Here is a 26,821-nt window from a genome sequence, read left to right on the forward strand (position 1 = left end):
ACATTTTTTCAATGTTCTACATTGTTGTTTGCTATTACGAAACAAACAATTTCATCGAAGAAAGTTCATTTTTATCCTTCATATTTCATTGGTTATTGACGATTTTTATTAAAACAATGCACTAATTTACTAACAGATATCTTCAAAGTCTGCAAATATCTGCAGACTAAACCATTTCTATATTTAAGCATAAGTAAAAGATCATTAATTCCAGATGTAAGTATTTGTCTGTTGCTGTCTCCTGTGTACATATTTGTAATAAATAAATGCATTATTTTAACAAAAATCTTTAATAACTAAATTAACTCAAGAGATAAAAATAAAAACATTCTTCGGTAAACTTGTGTGTTTTATGATAGGTAAAAACATTGTAGAACATTGAAAATTTTTAAAAAATCACTATAGAAAGTTCTATTAAAAATGATTTTAAGAGGCATTCTAGAGATAACTTCACAATAGTTCAATTAAATTAGCTGATACCAGTATAATGTCTTCGACAAAGTTGTTTCTTACAAAAAGTGCTAAAACTTTACTCAGCAAAGTGAATTTTTATTTGCAAAAATGAGAAAAATGAAGCTCATTTTTCACTTTTAGGTGGATTAATCACAAATTCTAACTTCTATAAAATGGAGAATAATTAATAGAACAACTTTGCTGAAGACACTACGACTCCTAAGTCATTATTTTTGGAGTTGAGATTAATTAGTGTAAATTAGCGCATTATTCTAGTGAAAATCGTTAACAACCAAAAATATGTGTGAGATAAAAATTAAACTTTCTTCCGAGATATTGTTTTTTTTTCGTTGTAGCAAACATTTTTGAAGCACATTCAAAAATTGTAGAAAATCACTATGAAAAGTTAAATAGCAAAAAAAGATTTTTAGTGCCAATCTGTATAAAACTCCACAAAAGTCCATTTAAATAGATAGATAAAAGTATGATGTCTTCCACAAAGTTGTTTCTTTTAAAATTTGCTACAACTTTTCTGAACAAAGTGGATTTTCATATTCCAAAAAGAGAAAAATGAAATTCGTTTCTCTATGTTGAGTGGATTAATCATAGAATTGCAACTTCTATAACATGGAGAAAAATTAATGGAACTACTTTGCTGAAGAGGTTACGGCTCTAACAAATAATTTTGATCACGTTTTTGCAGCTTTGGAAACAGTGTGCGACGTCACATCTAGCAAGAAAAAAACCTTGGTGGGTTCAAGGCCAAACAGACGTTTTTTCTGATTTCTCGGGAAATTTTGCAAACATCAAATTTTAAATTTTTTATTAATGTTCGCCATGATCACCTTGCGTCTACATTAAAATTCCCATCAAACATCATACAATGGAAGAGCGGGGGCCTAGTGCGGTTGGTAACGTCTCCGCCAACCACGCTCGACGCCTGGGTTCGAATCCCACCGCCGACATAAGGTGTCGATGGTTGTGAGGTGGCGTGATCCACTCACAACCAACCCAACTGGTCTAGATTCAATCCTAGCCGACACCGGGAGATTTTCTGAGGCGAAAAATCCCTGGGATCACGCCTTCCATCGCATGAGGAAGTAAAGCCGTTGGCGCCGGTCCGGTAATAAACGGGTCGTGAGTTAGGGTCCTGGTTGTGGAGTCGCCTCCCTGGGCGTCGGTGATTGGCCACAACAGTGGCGGAACTAGACCGACGGAAAATAAGCGAGAATAAAAAAAAAAAATCATACAATGGAGACGCATGGTGATCATGTGAACAACGAAGATTCTTCAATTTTTTTTGAAAAATCTCCACAATAAAAATATATACCACCTTCAAAATGAGATATTTTATATAAAATTTGCTGAGGAGTCCAAATCAAATCACAGACGATAAACTGTCTTAAGTCCGAAACGACAAAATTTAGAAAAATGAAAATTTTGAATATAGTCGATTTTTCGGGACACTGCATTTCAAAAAGTGTCATCCTAGTGGCCAAATAGAAAAATGTAGGTCTGAAATTTTCCGACAAAAAAACTCCATAGCGATTTTCAGTATAATCGGAGCGAAAAAAGGGGAGTGAATTTCTTTTGAAATCATTTTTCATTTTCCCATTTTCCAGTTTCGAGAAGTAAATTTGAATCATTTATTATGTTAGTCTTCGCTGGGCTTTGAAAACGTGTTTCGGTGAGGTTGCAGCTATATTTTCTATCTTTCGCTTCGATTTTTGGTTGTTCGAATCATGATTCGGGATCATTCAATAGATTATGCCTTTGTCTACCCCTTAGAAGCATTTTTTCGGTGATTTCGGGTTAACCTTGAGTTTAAATTTGTTATGGTCTTATTTTATATTCAGAAACATTTTTCGATAATTTTAAATTTTATGTGGAAGATTTTTTTCCGATTTGCTGAATCGTTTATTGGCGAATCTCATATTAGGATTTTTTTCTATTCCCGCGTTATCTGCCCAATATAAAGTTATTTCGCGACTCTGAGCTAAATTTGAGATCATTTTCAATTCGAGAATATATTTATACAACCCATGAAATCACTACTAGCCATAAACTTTAAAATATATTGAGACACTGAAAAAAATTAAAAGTGCTGGCAATTACAGTACAAAATTAGAAATTAGAATGCTGAAAACAATAACACCTGCTGGAAAGCAATGCAACATCAACAGAGTATCTGCAATCAAAAGTGGTATTATTTGGAAAAGCTTCAAATTTAATCGAAAATTAAACAGAAATAACACAAATTTCTGTAGCAATACTACGTCGTTTTAGGCTGAGAAAAAACTGTTATTCGAAAGTTTTTCAAGCGATGGAGGATTTTTCTCTCTCAGTTTACTCGAACATCAGCTACTTTCAAAATTTCGCAAAATTAAAGTTAGTTATCATTTCTATCTAAATTAAATGCTAACAGATGTCTGTTAGGGTTACAGGGTTACTGTATTTGTTCCAGTAACTGAGTCCTCTTATTGCCGACGCATTAGGAGCCATTAGAAAACAACACATATGTCCAGTGGGTAGCTCATTCCGACCTTACCCGAGTGCGTTGCCGCACTGCGATGCGCCAATTAGTATGTTTTGTCTCCCAGCAATGTGGTATAAAATTATACAAACGACAATCGATTTGAGACGACAACCTCTTTGTTCATATTTTAATAACCTGCAATGCAAGAGGTCTGCTGTAGCTTAACCATGCAAACGAACACGACACAGTTTGCTTCCACCCCAATGCATCTAATCCAAAGTTCTAAACCAATAAAGATCCAACAACGGTTGATAATTTCATCCCCAGCAAATGGAACGATTCCGATTCCGCAGTTAATGCTGAATATTTAGTCGAAGAATTCTCTTGACCACGGCATCATATATATTGATGCCAGCTTTCCGTTGACAGTTTTTCCTCTTTCAGTACCAGCACCCATCGAACGAACGTTATTTTGTTGTTGGGAAACTGACTAATCTCCTTTATTCGCCCAAAACACAATACCAGTTGAATAGAATTGATGTGGTGGGTACTAAGAGGGGATGGGGTGAGTAACTGTGCACTGCAACCAATCTGGATATTGTATTCCCGCTTCGGTTCTGTCCGAACCAATGGAAATTTTAAACCGGCAGCTTGTGAATAAAAACTGGTACGATTTCTATATTCCTTTTATTGATTTTATTTACGACCCACTAGAGCCGGCTGTAATGGGAACTGTTTGTGGCTTTCCCCATTTCGCTGCAGCCGGTTCGTTTGTAAGCGCAGCCGGAAAAGATTCGGTCCGTTAATTTTCACCACTAAACTGTCATCGGGGGTGGCCTTTACGTGAAATATGATACCATTTTGAAGCCTCCACTTTTTCGGGCGAGTCTTAAGTGGGATTGGAGGTATTAGAGAAATTCGTCCACTGGAGACCGGAGCGAATGTGTTGTTGTTGTTTTTTTTTTTCAGCCGGGTAAAGCCGATTTAACGCCGATTATGATACATCGTTTTTTACTACGTGCTGGCGCAACCCATGTTTGTTGGATTTTCAGCGTGAAGTGGCTTTACGCATAACGGCGACTGTATTTTGTAAGAAAAAAATTTCGTTTTGTGCCATTAAGTTACCTCAGTTATATGAGGGAAAAATATTGAAATATTTGTTTTTTTTATCACTTCGCAGAGGTTTCACTGCCACGAAATTTTGAAATCAGCCTTTTTTATCCCTCGAAACCCATCCATCGGAGCGTGAATGCTGCAATATTCATAAATTTCAATCCGCCCAAAAATTTGAATCATGCATCGCATCATCCTTTCGGATCACCTGCTCTCTCTCTCCCGGCCCCGGTCGAATTCACCATTACCATAAATCGTGCCATTACTCCATCTTGCCCCGTGTTTGGCTGTATGTATGTACATATATTATACTAACCCATCCGGCGCTACCAGTTGCGGCGAGGGTCGTGTCATGTCACCGGACGGTAAAGGTTGCATGGATCGGAACGAGTGTCTCGATCTGCCGTGCCTGAACGGAGGCATCTGCGTGAACCAGGAACCACGGTTGCGCTACCGTTGCGACTGCCCGGACGGCTTCTGGGGCGAAAACTGCGAGCTGATCCAGGAGGGACAGACGCTGAAGCTGAGCATGGGCGCTCTGGCCGCCATTCTTGTGTGTCTACTAATCATATTGAGTGAGCATTTCTTTCACACTTTTAGATCAGCCAAGTTGTTACTTTTGCATGCCTTCCGTTACATCAGTTTTTCTAACTTATTACTACCTAGTATAGTTTTCATCCGCTATTTCCTGTTTGTGTGTGTGTGTATAAGAAAAAGTGTCGCTTCATATTCATGAGAAAATGCACGCTCGGCGCTTTATGGGTTCTGAGTGGTAGAAAGTAGAACACAATTTGCATGTTTTTACCATTTCAACTTTTCATTATCGTTCCGAATTACTGCTATCCAACTCAGTGCTCCTGAAACGATGAACCTTTCCTCGTACGCTAGCATTTCTACCATTTCGCATCCAATTTATACCCCCCTCCCACCCGACTAAACCAACCAAAACTAACCAGCGAAGCGATGAGCCAACTTTCTAGCTTTAAGACGCGGTAAGTAATGTAGCAAGTAGCAAGTTTCACGTTATTCCGTTCTTTTCTTTTTTCTCTTTTTATGGCACCCAAATCTTTTTATTTGCCCTGCAACCAACAACAAAAAAACGATCACACACTATGTTTTACCACCATCACCACCACCACCATCACCTTGCAACCACGAAACACACACACCCGAAACTATTGTCCCCGTACTGTACTATGTGTGTGTGTTTGTGCGTCTATGCGCTTGTGCTCTGTATCCATGTGCGGTCATACAGCTGCCCAACGGGATACCGGAGTTCCGGTGCCCAGTGCGTCAACAACAACGAGTGCCTGTGGCATCCGTGCCAGAACGGTGGGCGCTGCCGGGACTATCAGCCACCGAAGAAGTACGAATGCGTTTGCCCCATGGGCTACACTGGGATGCACTGCGAACTGGAACTGTTGGCCTCCGGGGTGCTGACACCTTCCAAGGACTTTATCATTGCACTGATCGCGTGCGTCAGTACGCTTATTCGTAAGTATCAAGTGGTGGTCACGAAAAACGAGGGGGGGGGGTGTTGTACAGCCACCCACCCACTTCCCAGCATCATACTTCCGTGTGTCCGGGCGGACTGTGCAAAGATTGCGAGCGTGAAATCAATGAACGAAACGCCGAATGCAAAATAGTAAGTGTTTGTTTTTTCGACTGCCGAAATGCTGCCTCGGTAGGATAAATAAGCGCTCGGTAGGATGAAATTCTACGGAAACAATGCTTCGAGTACAAGAAACTAAAAATCACAACATTGGAAGTCCAAATTACACAACGCAACGAAAAGCCAAAAATGAGTAACTGTAGCTCCACTCTAGGTAGTTTGAGCATTTTTGAATTAATAAATCCATGATAATCTACCGTTTTTAATCTAAAAATGTAAAATTAACTGTTATTCCAAAGTTACAATTTAGGATTCATAATGCTCTTTGAGCAGTTTTCAAATCAAAACCTTTTGAGGTAACGTGTCATGATCGGACCAATTTAGACTATTTTTCACGTACTTGGATTTTTATGTCATATTTTTACCATTGCATGTGATCATAAAATATACGTTTATCGAGGCATCTATCTATTTGTCTGGGTTACAGCAATAACAGTATATCTTTTTTTTTCAAATCATAGAGTTTTATCATGATTGGAACAAAAAATGTATTATAATCAAACCAGTCATTTACTTTTAAATCCATTTGAGTTCAAGTTTATTTTCGGGTAGACAATTTAGGCGACATCCAGAAATTACGTAACGCTCATAGGGCAGAGGGGGGTATCCTTGAGCGTTACGATTTGTTACACAGGGGAGGAGGAGAGGTGAGTTCAGCGTTACGTTACAAAAAATCTCTGGAAAGACTCTCCAAAAACGAGTAAAATCCATCTACAGCGTTACGTAATTTTTATGGGGGGTAGGTGTTGACGTTACGTTTCGTTACGCATGGGGGGTGGGGGTCCGAAAATTGGGTTTTTTGCGTTACGTAATTTATGGATGTCGCCTTAGTCGCTTACAACTCTACTGAACAAGCAAAGTGATACGGTGAAGTCTCAGAAGTAAGCAGGTCCGATCATACTACCAAACAGGCTTTTGCATTACACTAATAATTCCTAAATAAAACTATAAAGCAAATATTTCGCACAAGAAATGTTTCTACATGAATTTTTAAGGTTATGAGAGCATTCTACTGAAAAAATATACTGCAATTTTTTAACATTTAATTCCATTATTACTGCTCACGATAGCTATCATAAGAGCGAATTATGCTCGGAAATTCATTAATTTTTAAAACTGCTTCACTAATAGTGTAACTTTAAAAATCTCGGTGAAACTTTCTGAAAATCGTCAGGAGAAGCTATTTGATGATACAGTCATACCTCGATATGAGGCAACCTCGATATAAAGTAACTTTTTTCAATTTCCCAAAATTAAAGTACAAAAATTATTTTTGGGGTGTATAATGTTCCGAATAAATGTGTTGAGTGAGTTTTGAAACTAATAAGTACCGTAAAATTGGGTAAAATTTACATTTATTTTTACAATGTTTTGTGACTGGTTATGTTTGTCTACGAAAATTGTCTTAAAGGGACATAAGACATGTTCATATATACTTTTAGGTGTTATTGCGCACTTTTGAGTAACCATGAAGAATTTTGCATCAATAAAAAAATATTTCTTTTCGTGCTTCGATATAACGTAACTCGCTATAACGTAACGAAAATAAAAATAAAGTTGCCTTCTATCGAGGTGTGACTGTACTAGTGAATATTTGAAGTAATTTTACGTTAAATAGTGAAGCAATTTCGCATACGAATAATTGGTCCGAACATAACACCATCACATTAAACAGTAGAGTGATTTTAAAAATAACACTTAACCAATTTTAAAACTCCTTAGAAATAACTTCAATATTCTGTAGGCGGTTCTCCTAACTTTTTGAAAAAGAAAAAGCTTGAAAATCTCAACTGCACTGAATTATTATATCATTCCACTCAAACAAATTTATGCGTTTTTTACGCGGATTTTAAAATTCGAGCTTTTTTCACGCACTACGCATCTTTCGTTTATAAAGCGACTCTACTGTGTGAGAATATTTAGAATACCAACAGAACTCAGCCTTTCTGAGGTTCCATATTTTGCTTTGCTGCTTGCGTTCGTTCAAATCAGAATGCCTACGATAAAAAAAAGTATGGCACAAAAAAAAAAAAAAACAAAGTAAAAACATTTGGAGAAAGCTGTAAAATCTTTATCAGTCAATTTTTATCTTAAAAAATCAAATTTCATTTAAAAAAAAATTAAATATTGTTTTCAACAATTTTTTTTCACACATTACATAATTCCTTGCACTTAAATTAGCAACTAACAATAATATAAATCAAACTAGCTTGTCGTTTCTCCTCAGAGATTCACTAGCATATAGGAATATATCTTTCACTGCAGAAACAACTGCTCTCACACTGCACAATGGTCCAAAAACCAAATTGAGGGAGAAATTTGGATCTGGAACTCGATAGAAATATCCTAAAAAAAACTTAAAAAATTATGAAAAATTAAAGGTGACCCAAATTGTTGAGAAAAATTCAAGTATCTAACTTTTTATCTTTGCAGATGAGAGAAATTGTTCTACGATGTTGTAGATCCGTTAAATTTTTAGAAAAAAGTTTTTCTTTATCTTTCAAAACAATTGATTCAGATACCAACTGGATTGCAAATGGTCACCCAAAGTGCTTGAGTTGTGCAATTACAGGGAATAATCTTCGTCGAAAATAAATCAAACCCGAGTGGGCAAAGCGAAGCACTTGTTTGAAGAGTGCGACGAATCGTTTGTTTCTGAGGAGTTTGTAAAAAAAACCGCGGTGGAAGCTGATATACAAAGGGTAGACAAAATGATTGAGACAGGCAAAATTTTGTCAATTTTTAATAGCCAGAACTTCACGCAAAATGAATTAATTTTGATGAAACCGTTTTCATTTCACTGAAAAACTATCCTGGTTTCCTAGTTTTACTTGAGAACTTGACGTGACCAATGGACACCGGATATGTTCCGGATTTTGAGAGTGTATATCAGAATGTGCATTTTTGAATTACGTAGAACTTTTTCTGACATCTTGTTTCAGTTAGGTTCATATGTTTACAGTAAAGTAGAGAATTCATTCCGAGTTCAGTGGTACCCAAAGGTTGAAAATCTGTAGAAGAACCATCGAGATATGAGTTAATTAAGTATGGGTGTTGTTTTGGCAGTTTTTTCTCTTGCTGGGTACAATTTTCCTTGGGCACCCTAGCAGAACATAATGAAACTTTGTGGGTGTGTAGGCCTTATTAAACCAAGCAACTTTGCAAACTTTTTTGAAAATTTATCTGGACTTTCATTTGAGAAGGTTTTTTTTTCTCTGTGTGGACTCACCACTGCGACCAGAGACATTTGATCGTGATATTGCCCAGGTGTTTTCTGTATTCCGCACTTCATATTCATATAGCTATTGAAGTAAATGATACGCTTTCCATTTATATCCGTGCTTGTGTGTGAGATTTTACCCTTCCGTTTCAAGCTCACTGCAATACCGAGCCTCTTTCTAACCTACCAATATCACCAAATTATAATTCCCTGAAGTGAAACTTCACCTCACGTTTCTCTCTGGCCAGGTTTATTCTAAGAGGGAGTTATTTTGTCAAGAGGAAAAGAACCTGAAGAGAACTATTATACGTTACCTAGACAAGATTTATTATTTTTTATTTTTGGTAAGATGAAAGTCATGGAATTCAACTTGAAGGAAGGGTATGTAGGGGAGAGTCTGAGAATAAACCCATGTTTAAATCCTTTGACAACCAAATAGCCTGATTCTACTAAGATTCGAACCCACAGCCACCTGCTTATCAAAGCGGACTCTGTAACCTTGCAGCTACAAAGCTTCTCATTTGAAAAGGTTTAGAAGTATTTAAACCTTTTTCTTATAAATCAACATATCTAAATAATGACGAGAGCTAGAAAATGTTTGTCATTTGATAACTTTTGAAAATTATTTGAACTTTTATTTGAAAATATTTAAAATTTGAATTTCAGATCCTACACTGACAAAATTTAATTGTATAAAAACAAAAAGTGACTTTAAAATATCGTTTTTTTTTTCAAATTTTTTCAAATGAAGGTTTTCAGATAGACAATTTAGTTGCCTAAGGCTCTTCAGAACAGAATGGAAACTCTTAAAGAAAAAAAGTTTTCTAACAAAAACTTTTTCGAGTACTATGTACCCAACAACAAAAAATTGGAAAAAAAACATTAAATTAATTTCAATTCATATCTCGAAGATTCCTCGACGGATTTTCATCCTTTGGGCACCAGTAAACTCGGAATGAATTCTAGTTTATTGGAAACATATACACCTAAAATAAACAAAATGCCACAAAAAGTTCTACGCATTGCAAGAATGCACATTTTGACACGCACTCCTAAAACTCGGAACATATCCGGTATCCGTGGGTACTGTCGAATACCCTAGTAATTTTTGGAAACTAGAATAATTTTCCGGGAAAACGAAAACGGTTTAATCAAAAATGAATCATTTTTCGTTAAGTTCTGACTATTTTAAAATTGAAATTTTTTTGTCTATCTCAATCATTTTGTCTACCCCCTGTATCTCTTTAATAAACTGGTGTGGGCTTTCTCACACGAAAGGACATTACGAAACAATAACTACACAACAAAACTCACTGCAGTGCTCTTACTGTATGTCTCTAAGGATATATCATATAAAAAAAACATCTGAGTAAGAAAGTAGATTGCGTTATTTGCTTTGCATCTCGAAAGCCGTGCGCACCGCGTGGTACTTTTGTGTATTCTCACTAGAGTGTTTCACTACTCCTATTTTTCTCAGCTGTGGTATGAGCAGCGAGTGTATTAATTTTTCTTCAAGCGAAAGAAACACAGCATAAAGCAGAAGAAAGAAGTGTGGTGCAAAAAATTGCTACACGCAGCGCTCATGATGAGCAAGAAGTAAGCGTCTACACACTGAGAAGAATAACAACTCCGCTAGCAGGTATTAAATAAGTGTATAAAGTGAGGAATTATAATTTAAATATCAAAAACTGAAAACCTTACGGCAACTAAAACTAGTTAGAAACGTTAGAAGACTCTCCTTATTATACTATTCCATAGCATAATTAGGAGAGTCTTATGCTTGTTAATGTGAAATTGTGGAACCGCTAGAAAAAAATTATTTTTAAATCGACGTTCTATGAACACCAAATTGCCTGGCAATTTGAGCTTTAAATAGATCTCTTTTCTCAACTGCTCGGATAACAAGTAGTTTTTGTTTCAAGTTCGATTAAAAATGCTGCGCGTGACGTTCGCCTATTTCGAAAACGAACGATTAGTATTTTTGTCAAACATCGTGATTCTTTGCGAATGACGCGCGAAAATCATCTACCACTCGGAACATCTAAATATTTCTGTTGCCTAACCCGAATCCCTTCGAGAAAGCAAACTCACTCCGATAGACGCGATGCATTAAAGGAAAAAGCGTAATCATTAGATTAATTGTGATATTTATCGATCAAACTCAGGTTTGCAACATCCTTAAATAGAACTGCCGAGTTAGCAGTCTCCGACTAAAGGGTCGCCGTGAGACATGAATAAATATCTAAGTACACCTCGCGAAGTCATCACACTCCGAAAAATCCTAGAAGTTATTTTGCATGGCCTATTGTCACACTGACCAACAAGATTACAATAAAATTAAATAAAATTTGTCTATGTTTAACAAAGTTTTGTCCAAAAGCTAAGAAAAGCTTTAAACAACAGCATATGATAGGGTAAAATGTCCGTAACCGTCCGGTTAGGACTTTCCTTGGTAGATGCGATCAGACACTTGTCGCGAGCATGTTTGAAGATTTGTAGCACCCCACTCATTAGGGTAGTAAACAAAATTCGAGAATAGCACAGCGAGTATAGATTCTAATAAAAAACGATCTACAAAAAAGCAGATCAATTTGTTGAATTTATTTATTAGATCAATTGGTCTCACGACGGCCAACTCCTACACCCCTTTACTCAAATCATCAGTTTAAAAACAAACTCAAAACATAAGTAACTAGTCTAAATAGGTTACAAATCTTTACAATAATGAGAGGTCTTTCATCTCCTGGAGAAATTCAAGATTTTGTAATTGAGTTCATAATTGCTATACACATGTGTATTGAAAACAACACTTTCAACAACTGTTAGTACATTATTCTTGATTAAAAATTCTTTTAAAAAAGCGCAATAAAATCGAAATAGAAAACGTGACATAATTGTGATTTGAGGTAAAAATGACGGTTGATAAAATCGAAGCAGCACTGTAAATGAATAGCGTCAAAAGCAAAACATTATAAATGTAATTCTAAGGATTCATAGAACTAACAAATACGTAAATTATTGGCTAAATGTGATTTAAAGTTACAAATATCAGTGAATAAATCATCCTAACTAAAACATAACACGGTTGAAAGCGATCAAAATCAACAGAAAATCATAGTATCTGCAGATAAATCGACTTGTGAAAAAAAATCTGGAGACTGCATAAAGGTTTACAAAACTAACTAAAATAATCTTCTTGGCTAAAAATTTCGGGAAAGGCAGGAGCCCCGGGTACCGACGAAAATGAAAAAGAAGGCGTTGGAGCTCAAACTGGAAAAAGAGAGATAAGAGCATTTTATTGATTTCTGTGAGTTTTGGCGCACCTAGCCGCTTCGAAATGGTGTCAAAAAGTCGCAAAATAATTGCTCACCGGATTCATCGTTTGTTTTCGTTTTTTGATAAAAAAAGTTGAAGGGGTTGTGCATGAGACACGGCCGCAAGGTTAATGTAGAATTTGGACTGGCTGTTTTATGATAACGTTTTTGAGCAATTTCAATTCTTTTGGCTGACAGATTTTTCTATGGGCTAAAGTGTGATTTTGTGCTATTATCAAATGTTTTTAATCACGATTAATTTTGAAGAAAATATTTGTAAAAACGATATTGGAGATTGCCAACACTTTGCGAGCTAGAACGGTTTGTTTCAGCGGTGTAATGTAATTAATTAAATTTTAAGCCTGTTTATTTTCAAAAATGTTGTTTTATATAATAAAAATCACAGAAGGCTTGTTTAATTAAAACAGTAAAACTTTCTAAAACAAGTAAAAAACTAGAACGAATTTTGAAGTAGAATACTTCTCTCAGGAAGTTCGGCTACATAGGGATGTGAAATGAAAATCTAAAACCGAAAAAAGTGAAAAATATGTCCAATTTCAAATGCTAATAAATCGGTCAGTATTCGATGGATTTCCTTCGTTCTTGCAGCAATAGATTGGAAAATCTTCCAAGATTCTTTCCAAAAGAAGATAATATTCTTTTCTTTCCAAAAGAAGATGATATTCTTTCCAAAAGAAGATAAGATTCTTTCCTAAAGAAGATAATTGTATTTTTATTATTCACACTATTGTACTACCAAAAATAGTCAAGCCTTGTTAAAACGAAAAATTCGACCTCTGATTGGTCGTTATATGATTGCTTCCCAAGCACGGTCGACAGAATCATATACCTTGCAATTTAAAATATGCTATTTGGCCTCTATAAGAGTCTATTTCAGCCGAAGCCGCTCATGATAGTTCTAGACAGCGACAACAGCAGTCGTCCTTCCTTAGCAGCAGCAGTAGCAGTACAGTGGATACCAGCGATGGCGGAAAGCGGCCACAACTGTGGCATGGCTATGGATAGCGAACTAGTTACAGCGGATCTCAGCATCGATAGCGGCTGATGCAGTTAGGCACTTTAGTGAAATGCAGTCTCTGTGCGATAGTGGGCACTAGTAAATGCATTCAATGAAAAGTTGACTCATTTGACAACACGTAAGCCATCTAGTTTTGAGTGTTATATCAGCATTTCATTGTTTACTTTATCACAAGGAATACTTTATTCGCCCTGTCAGTGCTAACGCAAAGATGTGATCGGCATCTTATCCGATACTAAAATGAACAACAAATTGTCGTTTTCAGGATGAAATAAAAACTTGTTTGAAAAGTTAATATTATCTAATGAGTTAATTTACATTTTAAATTTGTAAAAGTTATAAATTTTTCTACATCTCCGCGTCTCAAAACGTACTGAATTATCTTTTCCTTCAGTCATGAGCACGACATCCGACAAAATTTCATCTCAAAATTTAAAAATTGTCAAGCCCCAACCATGACAAGCAACTTACTATATTATTGAAAATGGACAATGAAGCGCAAAATTCGTTTGATCTGATTAGTCAACGTTTAATTACTAGAAAAAATTACTGACACGCAAGCAGCCGGGTTATCTTTCTTGAAACAGTATTCTACTTCAACCTTGCGGTCGTGGCTTAGCACACAACCCCCCTTTTTTTTTCGAGTAGCATGATGTCTTCGGCAAAGTTGTAGACAGTAATTTTATCCTTTATTTTCCTAATATAACTGCTCAAAGTTAGCTGTTAAAACTTTGAGGAATAAAAAAAAATATGTTCGGGCAGTTTTTACAGTGTATATATTTTTCTTGAACTACAAAATTGTTATCTACAACTTTTCGGAACCACTATAAAGATCAAAGAAACCGTCTTGGCTTTAAACGTATTTTTTTCATTAATATGCAGTCGACTCAGAAAATACTTCTAATGTAAGTTTCCTTTCAGCACAAAGAACTTGGACTGTCATATGTACATGCTAAACTTGCTAAGCCAAGGTCCTATTGACGATATTATAAATATATTTGGAACCAACAAGGTTTGATTGCTCGTTATAATATCTTCGGCAAAATTGTAGATAATAATTTTGTCCTTCCAAAAGAAATATACACTGTAAAAAAAAATCCAAATTTTTTTATTTTAAGTTTTTTTTCTCAATTTTTCAAGTGCAAAAAATTATCAATTTTTAGCTAATATTGTGTAGTTCACGAAGAAAAAAAATTACATTTTCAAAATGTTGATTTCTGAGATATTTTAGTTATATTAATATTTTTGGGTTTTGTCTAAAAAATTTGTGGTTTGTACAGTAACGTCTTTTTTACGTGGTTTTATTCGAGGGTTGTTTTTCTCGCTTATTTAAAAACGGTACCAGATGTTGACCTTATTTCAATTACTTTTTCCGTTTTAGGCCGAAAGTTGTCATTTATCCGTTAAAAAAAACAGTTTTGGTGTAAATAATTAAAATTTAAAATATTGCCTTTTGGTCTCTAGATTGACCATTATCATATTCAAACGAGGATCAAATATTTTAGGACGGTTTTCTTTGTTTTTTTTTTTTAAACTCTGAAAAATGTTTTTGCATACATTTAGATCCATCCTCCGCGTGAGAAAATGTATATTTTTTCTGGAAGGACAAAGTTGCTGTCTATAACTTTACTGAAGACATCACAGTAATCAAACACACCGTCTGGTTTTGTTTTTTTTTTCTTTGTTATCTACTGCTTTTCGATCTAACGAACCGTTCTTGCTCTAAAATTATTTGCAATCCACAACATCGTTTTTACAAAAATCTTTTTCTAAATCAATTGTGACTGAAATATATACTAATAGCACGAATATTTGCAATTGCATTAAGAGATTCTTCGCCGCCCCAGAAACCTGTTGATTCCATGAACCAGAGAAAATTGCACAATAAGAATGTAATGCTAGTCTCAAACACCATTCATCTGATTCATTTTGCGATTTTATTGGTTCGACCAATCATGGAGTGCAACTACGGGCAGTCTACCTAAGCTAAGGTAAGCCCATAGGAACATCTGTACAAAGTTTCAATTTGATCAAAAATGGTAGATTTCAATAATTGCCCATTTTTTGTGAAATTGCTCTCATGCAATAGATTAAGAAGTAACGTAAGTAGTAATTAATCAATTTGATTATCTAAAGCGGTACATGTCGGTAGTAGTTCTCTTTCAACTCTCCCGAATGCTACACAGATTTTAGACTACAGACTATCTTGTATTAATATATTTCTTCAGTAACTTTTATCCAAAACTAATAAAACAACTCTTAAAATATATGTGGCAACCCTAAAAAAAACCCTAAATAAAATACTCATATTAGGTGGTATGCGGCAATTTAGACTAATTCCCAAAATCTGGACGTCACGTTTCTGAATTTTAAAATTAAATTGGAGGTCGGATTCTGACCTCTGGATATCATCCCGATTCCGAAAATACCCGTTTTGAATGGTATTCTTGTTTTTTTTTGGTCGAAATCTACGTTGAAAACAAGGCTTCTTTTTCAATATTACAAAAGTTAGCATGATCAAATCACAATGTTCGGTCTTCTGGTGAACGCGTAGCTAATTTTCCAATCGATCGTTGCAAGAATGAAGAATTCCTTTAAATTTTCATTTTACACCCTCCCTTAGAATGTTGCCGAGAGACGTAGCTCTACGTCAAAAGATTCGAAAATAAAAACGTACTATGTTAAATGGAAATATCGAAGTAAATATATGTAAAACAAAGGTTCAAATGAAATGAATCAAAATTATAAGAAGCGGTTGAAAATTAAGCGTGAAAAAAATTTAAAAAAAATTTAAAATACTTTAAACTATTCCTAAAATGAGACGAGAAAAAATTCTCAAATCCTGCTGAAAAAATGATGCGGTTTTGATGTATGCATTAATAAATGCACTTATAAGTGAAACCGTGAAGAGAGCAGAGTGTTGATCAATGTATCCAAAAGTTGTTTAAATATTTTGAAACGCAAAACAAATAACAAAAGACACCTGCACCCCCTCAAACGTTGTGTGAGTTGTAATTATTAGGGATGCAAAAATACGTAGAACATAGTGCAGATATTTTTCTACATGAAAAAAATAAACACATTAGCAAAAAAAATCGGTTAGAAAAAAGTTGGATTTAATTCAGAAAAGAAAACGTAAAATTTAGGAAAGGAGCAGTAGAAGATGAACATATCATGAAATTATCAAAAATCGCACAAAGCAAGTAGAAACGGTGCAAAGATGAAATTCAATCGGTGGAAAAAAATATCCAAACATTATTGCGCAAACTAGTAATTACATTGCATAGGCAGTAATTAGGCATAACAAAACTTTCGGAAAGATATAAAACCTACTTGTATCCAAAAATACTAGGTTCTTTTTTGTCGACCTTGCAGTCAATCCTTGTTTCTTTTCTCTATTCATATTCAGTCATACACTTTTCCTAACATAACCACAATAATTGAATATGAAAGTATGCAAATTAAAAATACTCGTTTTCAAACTGAATCAGATAACCTAGTCTATAAAAGCTGAATCGTCTGATGCTGACAGAGAAAAAAAATCTAATCCAACGTTTCACAATTCAACTAGCCAACTCAGCATGACTAGGACTAAGCAGAAACAAAACGTACCAGATTCATGCAACTAATCACTCACAGTTTATTCACCGGAACGAGAGTGACTCATCGAAACTTACCGGATCTTGCCGGCGAGCGAGAAACAAACGAATATCCGTCGAGTCGAAACAAGCAAACACTTACTCGCACATTGTAAACAGCAAATCCGGTTCCTACTGTAAACCCTGACAGCGCGCCATAGGAAAACAAACCAAAGGAATTGGCAAATCATGTTTCGTTCTCTATTCTCGATAGCTTTGCAGCAATCCGTGCACAACCGCCCACGTCAACAGAACCATCATACCGCCCGCCGCGGGACCCACACTGTACAGTGAAGCGAATCCAAAACCTTCTCTAAATCCTTCGATGGAATAACGAAAAAAAACTATCACTGCAGGCAGCTTCGCGATGCATTATTAGAAAGCATACTCTCGCATGATTGTCATATTCCGAAAACCACCCCGGGGCCATCACCTCGGGATGGCTAGCAATTCGAAGCAGTGCCTATTATTCAAGCAGCGATCTAGAGCAGGTTTTGCTTTCCGTTTCCGTGAAGCTGTACGGTGGAAATATTCATAGAATTCCATTATTGTAGCATATGGAACCCTCCCATGCAGTTTCTTACAATTGTTTCGTCTCTCTAGAAGTTCACTTTACAGTCGATAGCATACCACTAGACTTAGAGACGAGGCAGCTTTACTCTCAATGCAAACTATAGTTGCTTATTTTTATCCAACTGCACTCACACATATTGCCCTTTATTTCTGAATGCTCTAGTGCAAGTTCTGATATTCTCGTTTGCTCGTTTTGCTGTTTTTCCGTTTTCTTTTCCACTTCAACCCTCCCGCAGAATGCTGGAGAGCTTAAGTTTGGTAACTCTGTGTAGCGAAAATGCAACCAAACAGATGAATGGATCTTCGTTTCAATCCCCTGTATTGTCGATAGAATTTCTCGATAAATACTTTGGAAGCTATTTCCGGTTGCCGGAGAAAGCTCTTTGCGGTTTCCGTATTTCCGCTCCATCCGGAGATTGTCTGTGACGGCTGGAAAAGCAACCAATCTTTTCCGGAAAGGGCTTCCAAGTTTTAAATTTTTAATATCATCAAATTGAACTCGAACTAATCTTTCTTTACTGTTTTTTCCACCGTTTCTTTTTACTGCGTTCTGCGCGATTTCGTTTATCACCGTGTGTCGTGATGAAAACGATAAATTTTACAACACCAAAAAAACGCATATAGTTCTAGTGCTGGTGTTTGTGGTCTACAACCGGAGACGGGAATCGCACATCAAGTATCCAGGACCGGACGACGACGTGCGGGAAAATATCATCAACTACGATGATGAAGGCGGTGGCGAGGACGATATGACCGCGTACGATATCACACCGCTGCAGATTCCAATCGGACCTATGCCGGAACTGACGCAGTGCAAAATGCCACCGTTGATGTGTAAGTACTATTCAGAGTTATGCTGCCTTTGAACGCCAACAGCGACGGGTCGGGTCATACATCCATCTCAGTGCAAACTAATCAACCGTTCCGCTGGACTCTGCTGCTGCGGGTAGCGGTCCGCGAATCACGTGATGCTGCCTGTGCCGGTGGCGTACTTTTTTTTTAGAATTCATATTTTCTTTTGCTTAAAATGAACATCGCACGGGACAGCGCAACGTGATTGTCGGATCGCTCCCTGCAGACCTGCTTATTTGTGTATCTAACTCGAACTTCTTTGAACTATTTTCATTGGCAGATCCCGTAATGACGATGGGACCCGGTCACGAGCCAAATGTTGGCATGTTCATCGAGGAGCACAAGAAGCGTGCCGACAGCGACCCGAATGCGCCCCCCTTCGATGACCTGCGGAACTATGCGTACGAGGGCGGCGGCAGTACGGCCGGTTCGCTTAGTTCGTTACAGTCAGGTGAGTCGGTCGGTTTTGATTGCACATACCAACGTGTAGAGCACAAATTGCAATGATTGATACAGGCGGGAATAGTTCGCGTAAAATTGCGCACTAACTAATTTGAAGACCAGTAGGAGTATCGAGAACTACTCCGAATGCAATGATCGTTTGGTAATGAGTAGCATAGTTGTCAAGAGTTATCGCTAACTCCAGTGGGAGCTGTCGATGATGTTAACAGTTTTGCGTTTAAAATGATTACTTCTAAAGAATTTTATCCGAGAATATATTCGCATCGTTCTTCACCACCATTCAGTTTGACAGAATTTTTATTTTATTCTTAAAATGAGAGCGACAGAGTGAAATTTAACCTAATTTTCAATCACCTAAAGTATTTTTTATATGATACACAACTAAGTGACATTTTTGTTGAACAAACATCACCTTTCTCGCAATCAGATCAATTGTGTCACGAACGATGAAAAATGGAAAAAATGTTGAATAAAAAATATTCAGCATTAACGCTGCAATCCGATTAAAATTTGCGTGACAGTGTTGCGTTCAATTTTCCAATTGTAGCTCAATTGTACTGTACCGCAGAACATCTGATATTACAGGTGTCTCTGATTCCGCATAATGAGCGGGCTAATAGCAGATAATATAAAATTGTATTTATATTTGTCACTATCTGATACCCGGCACGCGTTGCTGCGCCTCTTAATTTGCGACAATAATCGCATATCTCTTAAATGTGCTATAATTTCAATCAAATATTAATATTACCATGTTATATCTATCAGGCTCTATGTATTTCACCCAAAATCAGACTTTCAGGATTATGTTCCTAGAAAGTTCCAATATATATTTCAAAGCACTAACTGGATCATGATCAAAACAATTTAGACTATTTCCATGGTACATAGATTTTCATATGAAAATATAAACAAATTACGTTTATCAAAACAATCTATCTTTCTTGTTTACAGTAACAACAATGCATAGTACCTAACTCGGACGCGATCGTATCCAAATATATCGTTTTGTCCGATCATGAACATGAAAAATGGTATCAAGATCGGAACAAAAATCCAAAGAGAATCCCTTTAGATTTATGAATTTTTTTAGACAGATAACTTAATTGCCTAAATCTATTTTTAACGTTTCAAAATGGGCACTATCAAAGAAAAAGATTTTTCTAATAAACATTTCGTGGGCTAGGGGACGCGATCGTATTCAAATATATCGTTTTGTCCGATCATGAACATGAAAAATGGTATCAAGATCGGAACAAAAATCCAAAGAGAATCCCTTTAGATTTATGAATTTTTTTAGACAGATAACTTAATTGCCTAAATCTATTCTTAACGTTTCAAAATGGGCACTATCAAAGAAAAAGATTTTTCTAATAAACATTTCGTGGGCTAGGGGCATAAAAGTTGATAATAATGGTTGAATAACTATAACTTTTCATTTTTTTCCGGTTTGAGCTTTTGGATTGCACTTTTTTTCATTTGGTCGGCCAGTGTAAGCAATTGAAATTGATATTACTGAATTTATGATTTTCGTTCAGGAGATTGAAAATCTTGTCGTGATTATTGATCAACAACCTAAAGTTCAACGCTCACATTGATAATGTCATTATAAAAATTACCAAAAAGTATGGAATTCTTTGGCGTTTGAGAAACGCATTAACGATTAGTAGTGAAATACAGCTATACAAGTCATCCATCTCTCCACATTTGGATGTTCATCTACTTTTTTATACTTGGTCAATAACAGACAGCTATTGAGGTTATAGCGTTAGCAGAAGAGAATAATGCGTTTGATTTCAGATTGTCATGAATTAACATTCTCTGTAAAGCAACGAACTGTTTATTCGTTTATGTGTTTCTTTTTCTAAAATAATTAACGGTGTGCTACCTCCATATTTGTGTAATTGGATTGAAAGAGGAAGAGATTTTTATAGATTTTTTTATAGTTATTACACTAGAAACGCGGATGAAATAAGAACACCTTTCTTTCTACAGTGAGCTTCGGGTTTGATTTTTTTTTTCAATTCGGTGCCAACGTTAAATGCGCACCAACTCTTGCGGAGTTCAACATATAATGTTATTTAAACGTGAAAGTTTCTATTGCACATGAAGTTTTAACAAACAAAATTATCTCAGATGAACAATTTGTTTTGGTTTCTGTTCATATATTGATTGTTTTATTGAAGCTTGTAATTGTCGAAATTTTTTATGAACGGTTCTGATTGTGTTGTAAAATTTTGTTTATATTTTTAGATTAAAACAATTTTTCTTCTGAATTTATAACAGCAAAACTACTCACGGTGATGATGATGGATTTTTCCATTTAGATTGTTGTAGCTTCAATAGAAAGTGACTGCAAAAGCTTGAGAGAAAATTCATGAAATAGTTGTGGTTATTCCGGCTGAATGTCATGTAGACCGCTGTGTTTTAAAAACTCCAACTGATTTTAAAACGATTTCACCGTTATTCTAAGTATATGCGGAATTATTACTAATGAAGTCATTTCTGAAGATGTGTAAGATGCGCATTTGCATGCGTGCTATGGATACAAGTCATCAGAAGGTCATTCTCGATGATCATATGGGAGCGGGAATGGTTCAGTTTTATGAAGGGTATATGGATGTACCGACTTATTCTGGAGATATCCGTATGGGTAGGGAGGCGCCATGGAAAAGTGAACTACCACCTGACACAGATTCTGTCAGGCCATGACTGCTTCAAGCAGTATTTACAAATGTTCGGGCACGCAGGGTCCCCTATGTGCCCTGAGTGCGTGGATGTGGAGGAGACCACTGAGCATATCTTCTTCGTATGATCCTGTTTTGCACTTGCGAGGAGCGATATGGTAGTGAGTGGGCCAAACACTACTCAAGACAATTTAGTTCGGAAGTTTTGCGAAAACGGGAACATCTGGGGTGCGGTTTGTGCAGCCGCCTCTCAGATATTCCTAGCGAAACGATGTGTGAGGTGGGTCAACCCACTGGCGTGGGTAACTTACTGCCAGTCTTCAGGTGGTTAGCTACAAGGGTCCATCGGGACCTGCCGACCTGCGTCAGCTGCACAATTGAGGTTCCAGTAGTTTCTGCAGCTCGTGATTCCTAGGCGTGCGCCACACTCCGCTTTCGATTTGTACTCTACCAAATATTGTCCAAAACACTTTACATTATGGTTAGTGGGGGTATGTCTTCCGTGAATACAATCACAGTTTCTTTTACACTACACTTTTATTTCACTTCACTTTTTAATTCTATCATTCACGCAAGTGAAGTGAAATAAATGCGTAGTGTAAAAGTGTGTAAATTCTGTCAACAGCTCGAGGAAAAATCATTTAATTTCAGTTTCACCTCATAGAGAACCTCTGGTCTAATTAGAGTTTTATACATAGTTAGTGCGGTGGCGTATGCTCCTTGATCGAAGCGTCCTGCAAAGGATAGAGTAGACCCGATTTCCAAGTTTCCTGCAATAATGTTGAGGTCAAGAGCGGCCCCGATACGCACACGAAGCACATCGCTTGGACCAAAGTAGTATTGACAAGTCATGCAAGTTTATCCTGAAACTGTGGTCGTGAATTATCTGCCATAGGTGGTCACGATCAACCGTATCCTACGCCACCTTGAAAGTCATGAATACGTGAGGTGTGAGCACGTTTTACTCCCGACATTTCTGAAGTATTCGCCGTAAAGTGATGGTTTAATTTGTGGTAGCGCGAGCTATCGTAAAACCCGTTTGATCCTTTTCCTAAAGGAGATAAACGCTGGAGTAGAGACTGGAAGAGAGCTTTGCAGGCGGTGTTGATCGGCTACATTATAGTCGTTCGGTCTTTCTATAGATAAGGCATACAACTCCTTCCATCCATTCCTCCGGTGATCTCTCTTCCTCCCAAATCTTGAGAAATACCCAGTAAAGTGCCGTATATCAGGATTCGGGATAGTACTATCGTTTGTACTGGGTGTTCAATAAGTTCGAATAACTTTGAAAACTGGTAAAAAATTGAAAAAACAATATATTCTTCTCTGAGACAATTTTTATTAAGGCAATCAGGCTTCGAAATGGTCACGGTAGAACCACTTTTCACTGCGATAAGCGTCTTTTTCTTCCTTTGACGCTATCAAGGCTCGCTGTCTTAATATCATTGATCTTGTAATAATGTTTCTCAACATAAATACAAGGAAGTAGACAGAAATAGGCCAAACGAACATCACCAAATGAATGAGAGTGTACATCTCTTCGATACGCGAGTGTCAAATGACCATCCTATTCTTTGTTTGAGGGGCGACGGTTGTTTTAGATTAACGAGCGAAAGCCTAGTGTGACACGCGCTAAAGAAGCGAGATCAAATGGAAATGCTGACCGTTTCGAACCCCGGAGGCAATGCTTATTGAGAACCTATAGTGCCCACTTTATGATCGCTCTGCTTGGCTATGTACGCACATGTATAAAAGTCCAGGGGATTATGGCCAGAAAGCTGGTTTTATCGGGAAAATCAGTTAAATTCTCCGCCGTCTTGCTGAAAGACGTAATGATCCTTCACGTAGAGGTCCCAAAGTGTCGGGGCCACAACCTTTTCCAGAACCTTGGTCTCATAGTATGCGCGGTTTATTTTCACGTTTTTCTCGATAAACACCAGTGGGAAGCTCGATGGATACGGCACCACAAACCATCAGCTCTGGAACCGCGAGGTGTTCATGCCCAACGTCGGCGCCCAAGGCCCATCATTTAGGACATTGTGCGGCTGTTACAATACAAAGAACTTTTCGTCAGAAAACATGAACTCCTGTGCGTGCCGCGAAAGTATCAGTTTGGCTCTGTCTAGCCTCTTCTCTGTTGTAGCCTCCGTTACTTCATGAATCTTGCGCTTCTTGTACGGCCTGTATCCCAGGTCATTCGTCATGATGGTGTGGACGGTCCCGATCGACACATTCAGATCAGTAGCGGTCTATGAATGGCTGCTGGCGTCCTCGCTGAATGGGCCGTCCGGATCTCGCACGGTTCTGGTCGAGCTCATCTGGTTGTGTTCTCTCTTATGGTGATACCTAGGTAGTTTTTCTGAGCTCTTTTAACGAATGACGGATGACAGATGATGGATGATGGATGATCGATGATGGATCACGAATGATGGATGATGGATCACGGATGATTGATGATGGATGATGGATGATAGATGATAGATGATTGATGATGAATGATAGATGACGGATGAAGGATGACGGATGACGGATGACGGATTACGGATGACAGATGACGAATGTCAGATGACGGATGACGAATGACGGATGACGGATGACGGATGACGGATAACGGATGATGGATGATAGATGATAGATGACGGATAACGGATGATGGATGATAGATGATAGATGATAGATGATAGATGATAGATGATAGATGATAGATGATAGATGATAGATGATAGATGATAGATGATAGATGATAGATGATAGATGATAGATGATAGATGATAGATGATAGATGATAGATGATAGATGATAGATGATAGATGATAGATGATAGATGATGAATGATAGATGACGGATGAAGGATAATGGATGACGGATTACGGATGACAGATGACGGATGCCAGATGACGGATGACGAATGACGGATGACGGATGACGGATAACGGATGATGGATGATAGATGATAGATGACGGATAACGGATGATGGATGATAGATGATAGATGATAGATGATAGATGATAGATGATAGATGATAGATGATAGATGATAGATGATAGATGATAGATGATAGATGATAGATGATAGATGATAGATGATAGATGATAGATGATAGATGATAGATGATAGATGATGAATGATAGATGACGGATGAAGGATAATGGATGACGGATTACGGATGACAGATGACGGATGCCAGATGATGGATGACGAATGACGGATGACGGATGACGGATAACGGATGATGGATGATAGATGATAGATGACGGATAACGGATGATGGATGATAGATGATAGATGATAGATGATAGATGATAGATGATAGATGATAGATGATAGATGATAGATGATAGATGATAGATGATAGATGATAGATGATAGATGATAGATGATAGATGATAGATGATAGATGATAGATGATAGATGATAGATGATAGATGATAGATGATAGATGATAGATGATGAATGATAGATGACGGATGAAGGATAATGGATGACGGATTACGGATGACAGATGACGGATGCCAGATGACGGATGACGAATGACGGATGACGGATGACGGATAACGGATGATGGATGATAGATGATAGATGACGGATAACGGATGATGGATGATAGATGATAGATGATAGATGATAGATGATAGATGATAGATGATAGATGATAGATGATAGATGATAGATGATAGATGATAGATGATAGATGATAGATGATAGATGATAGATGATAGATGATAGATGATAGATGATAGATGATAGATGATAGATGATAGATGATAGATGATAGATGATAGATGATAGATGATAGATGATAGATGATAGATGATAGATGATAGATGATAGATGATAAATGATAGATGACAGAAAATAGATGATAGATGATAGATAATAAATAATAGATCATAGATTATAGATTATAGATTATAGATTATAGATTATAGATTATAGATTTTAGATTATAGATTATAGATTATAGATTATAGATTATAGATTATAAATTATAGATAGTAGATTATAGATTATAGATTATAGATTATAGATTATAGATTATAGATTATAGATTATAGATTATAGATTATAGATTATAGATTATAGATTATAGATTATAGATTATAGATTATAGATTATAGGTTATAGATTATAGATTATAGATTATAGATTATAGATTATAGATTATAGATTATAGATTATAGATTATAGATTATAGATTATAGATTATAGATTATAGATTATAGATTATAGATTATAGATTATAGATTATAGATTATAGATTATAGATTATAGATTATAGATTATAGATTATAGATTATAGATTATAGATTATAGATGATAGATGGTAGATGGTAGATGGTAGATGATAGATGATAGATGATGGAGAATTAATTTACATAATAGTGAATGATGCATGGCTGATAACATCAGATGACCCATGATGACGAACGCAGAATGACGATGGATTTAGGTTCAAGAATATGAATTTCTATCCATTTTCTTGCTGTCAAGGAATGAATTGTGTTAAGCTGTTCGTACATTCTATTTATCTATGACTGTTGCTGGAGAACGCCATAGTACAGGTCGGACTCGATTATCCGGAATTAAATTTTTTGCGTTTATTTTTAACTTTCATTCCGAAATTTTACCTTAACCTTTCTGGCATATTTGTTGCCATTCATGTCACTTCCGGCATGTTTAGGATATGTTCGAATTAAGTGAAAATAATCAAAGCTCTTTTTTTTTATTTTACTTCTCAAGATTTTAGCCTAAAGGCCTAAAGCTCAGAAACAATTTCTGGTTACGCCACTACAAGTAAAATAAAAAAATGTTCGTTAACCCCAAATTTATATCTTTTTCTGTGGTTCAACTATCCGGAAAACTCGATTATCCGGAATGAGACATTTTCTGATGTTCCGGATAATCGAGTCCAACCTGTACTCACATAAATGCGTATTTTGATTAAATGTTTTAAAATATAACGAATGAACTTACGAAATTTACCATCTTGAGTTTTTGATATAAAATAATTGTTCAAATCATTTTCCTATCATTCCCTTCATTATTCTTAAAAATGTTGAAATTAAATAGTAGGAGGGTGGTATCTAAGACACGACCGCATAGTTGACGTAGGACTACAATAATTTTATATTTTTATTTGGAAGCTAAGTTTGATTTGAGTTCGTTTTACTTTTGTAGTTTGATTGATTTATTTTAACCAATTTAAGCTCAATATCTTCCAAGAGGAAGGTATTTTGGTTCGGGTGGTAATATCAATTATCTAGGTCGTCAGCCCAAATTCATCAAGCGACACCTCAAACGACTTGGAACTAAAACTAGTT

General features: G+C 36.4%; 1 protein-coding gene across 3 annotated transcripts in view; it reads left to right on the forward strand.

Annotated features, from left to right (window-relative positions):
- LOC129731065 (neural-cadherin) overlaps nt 1-26,821 on the forward strand; it is a 393,666-nt gene that overhangs the window by 360,419 nt on the left and 6,426 nt on the right. For all 3 annotated transcript variants that reach the window (XM_055690805.1, XM_055690804.1, XM_055690806.1), the window contains 3 exons: nt 4,376-4,617; nt 18,123-18,332; nt 18,631-18,801. In XM_055690805.1, coding sequence (XP_055546780.1) covers nt 4,376-4,617; nt 18,123-18,332; nt 18,631-18,801 — 623 coding nt within the window. The remainder of the gene's footprint in view (nt 1-4,375; nt 4,618-18,122; nt 18,333-18,630; nt 18,802-26,821) is intronic.

This window comes from Wyeomyia smithii, chromosome 3 (genome assembly GCF_029784165.1).
Source record: "Wyeomyia smithii strain HCP4-BCI-WySm-NY-G18 chromosome 3, ASM2978416v1, whole genome shotgun sequence".
Lineage (NCBI taxonomy): Eukaryota > Metazoa > Arthropoda > Insecta > Diptera > Culicidae > Wyeomyia > Wyeomyia smithii.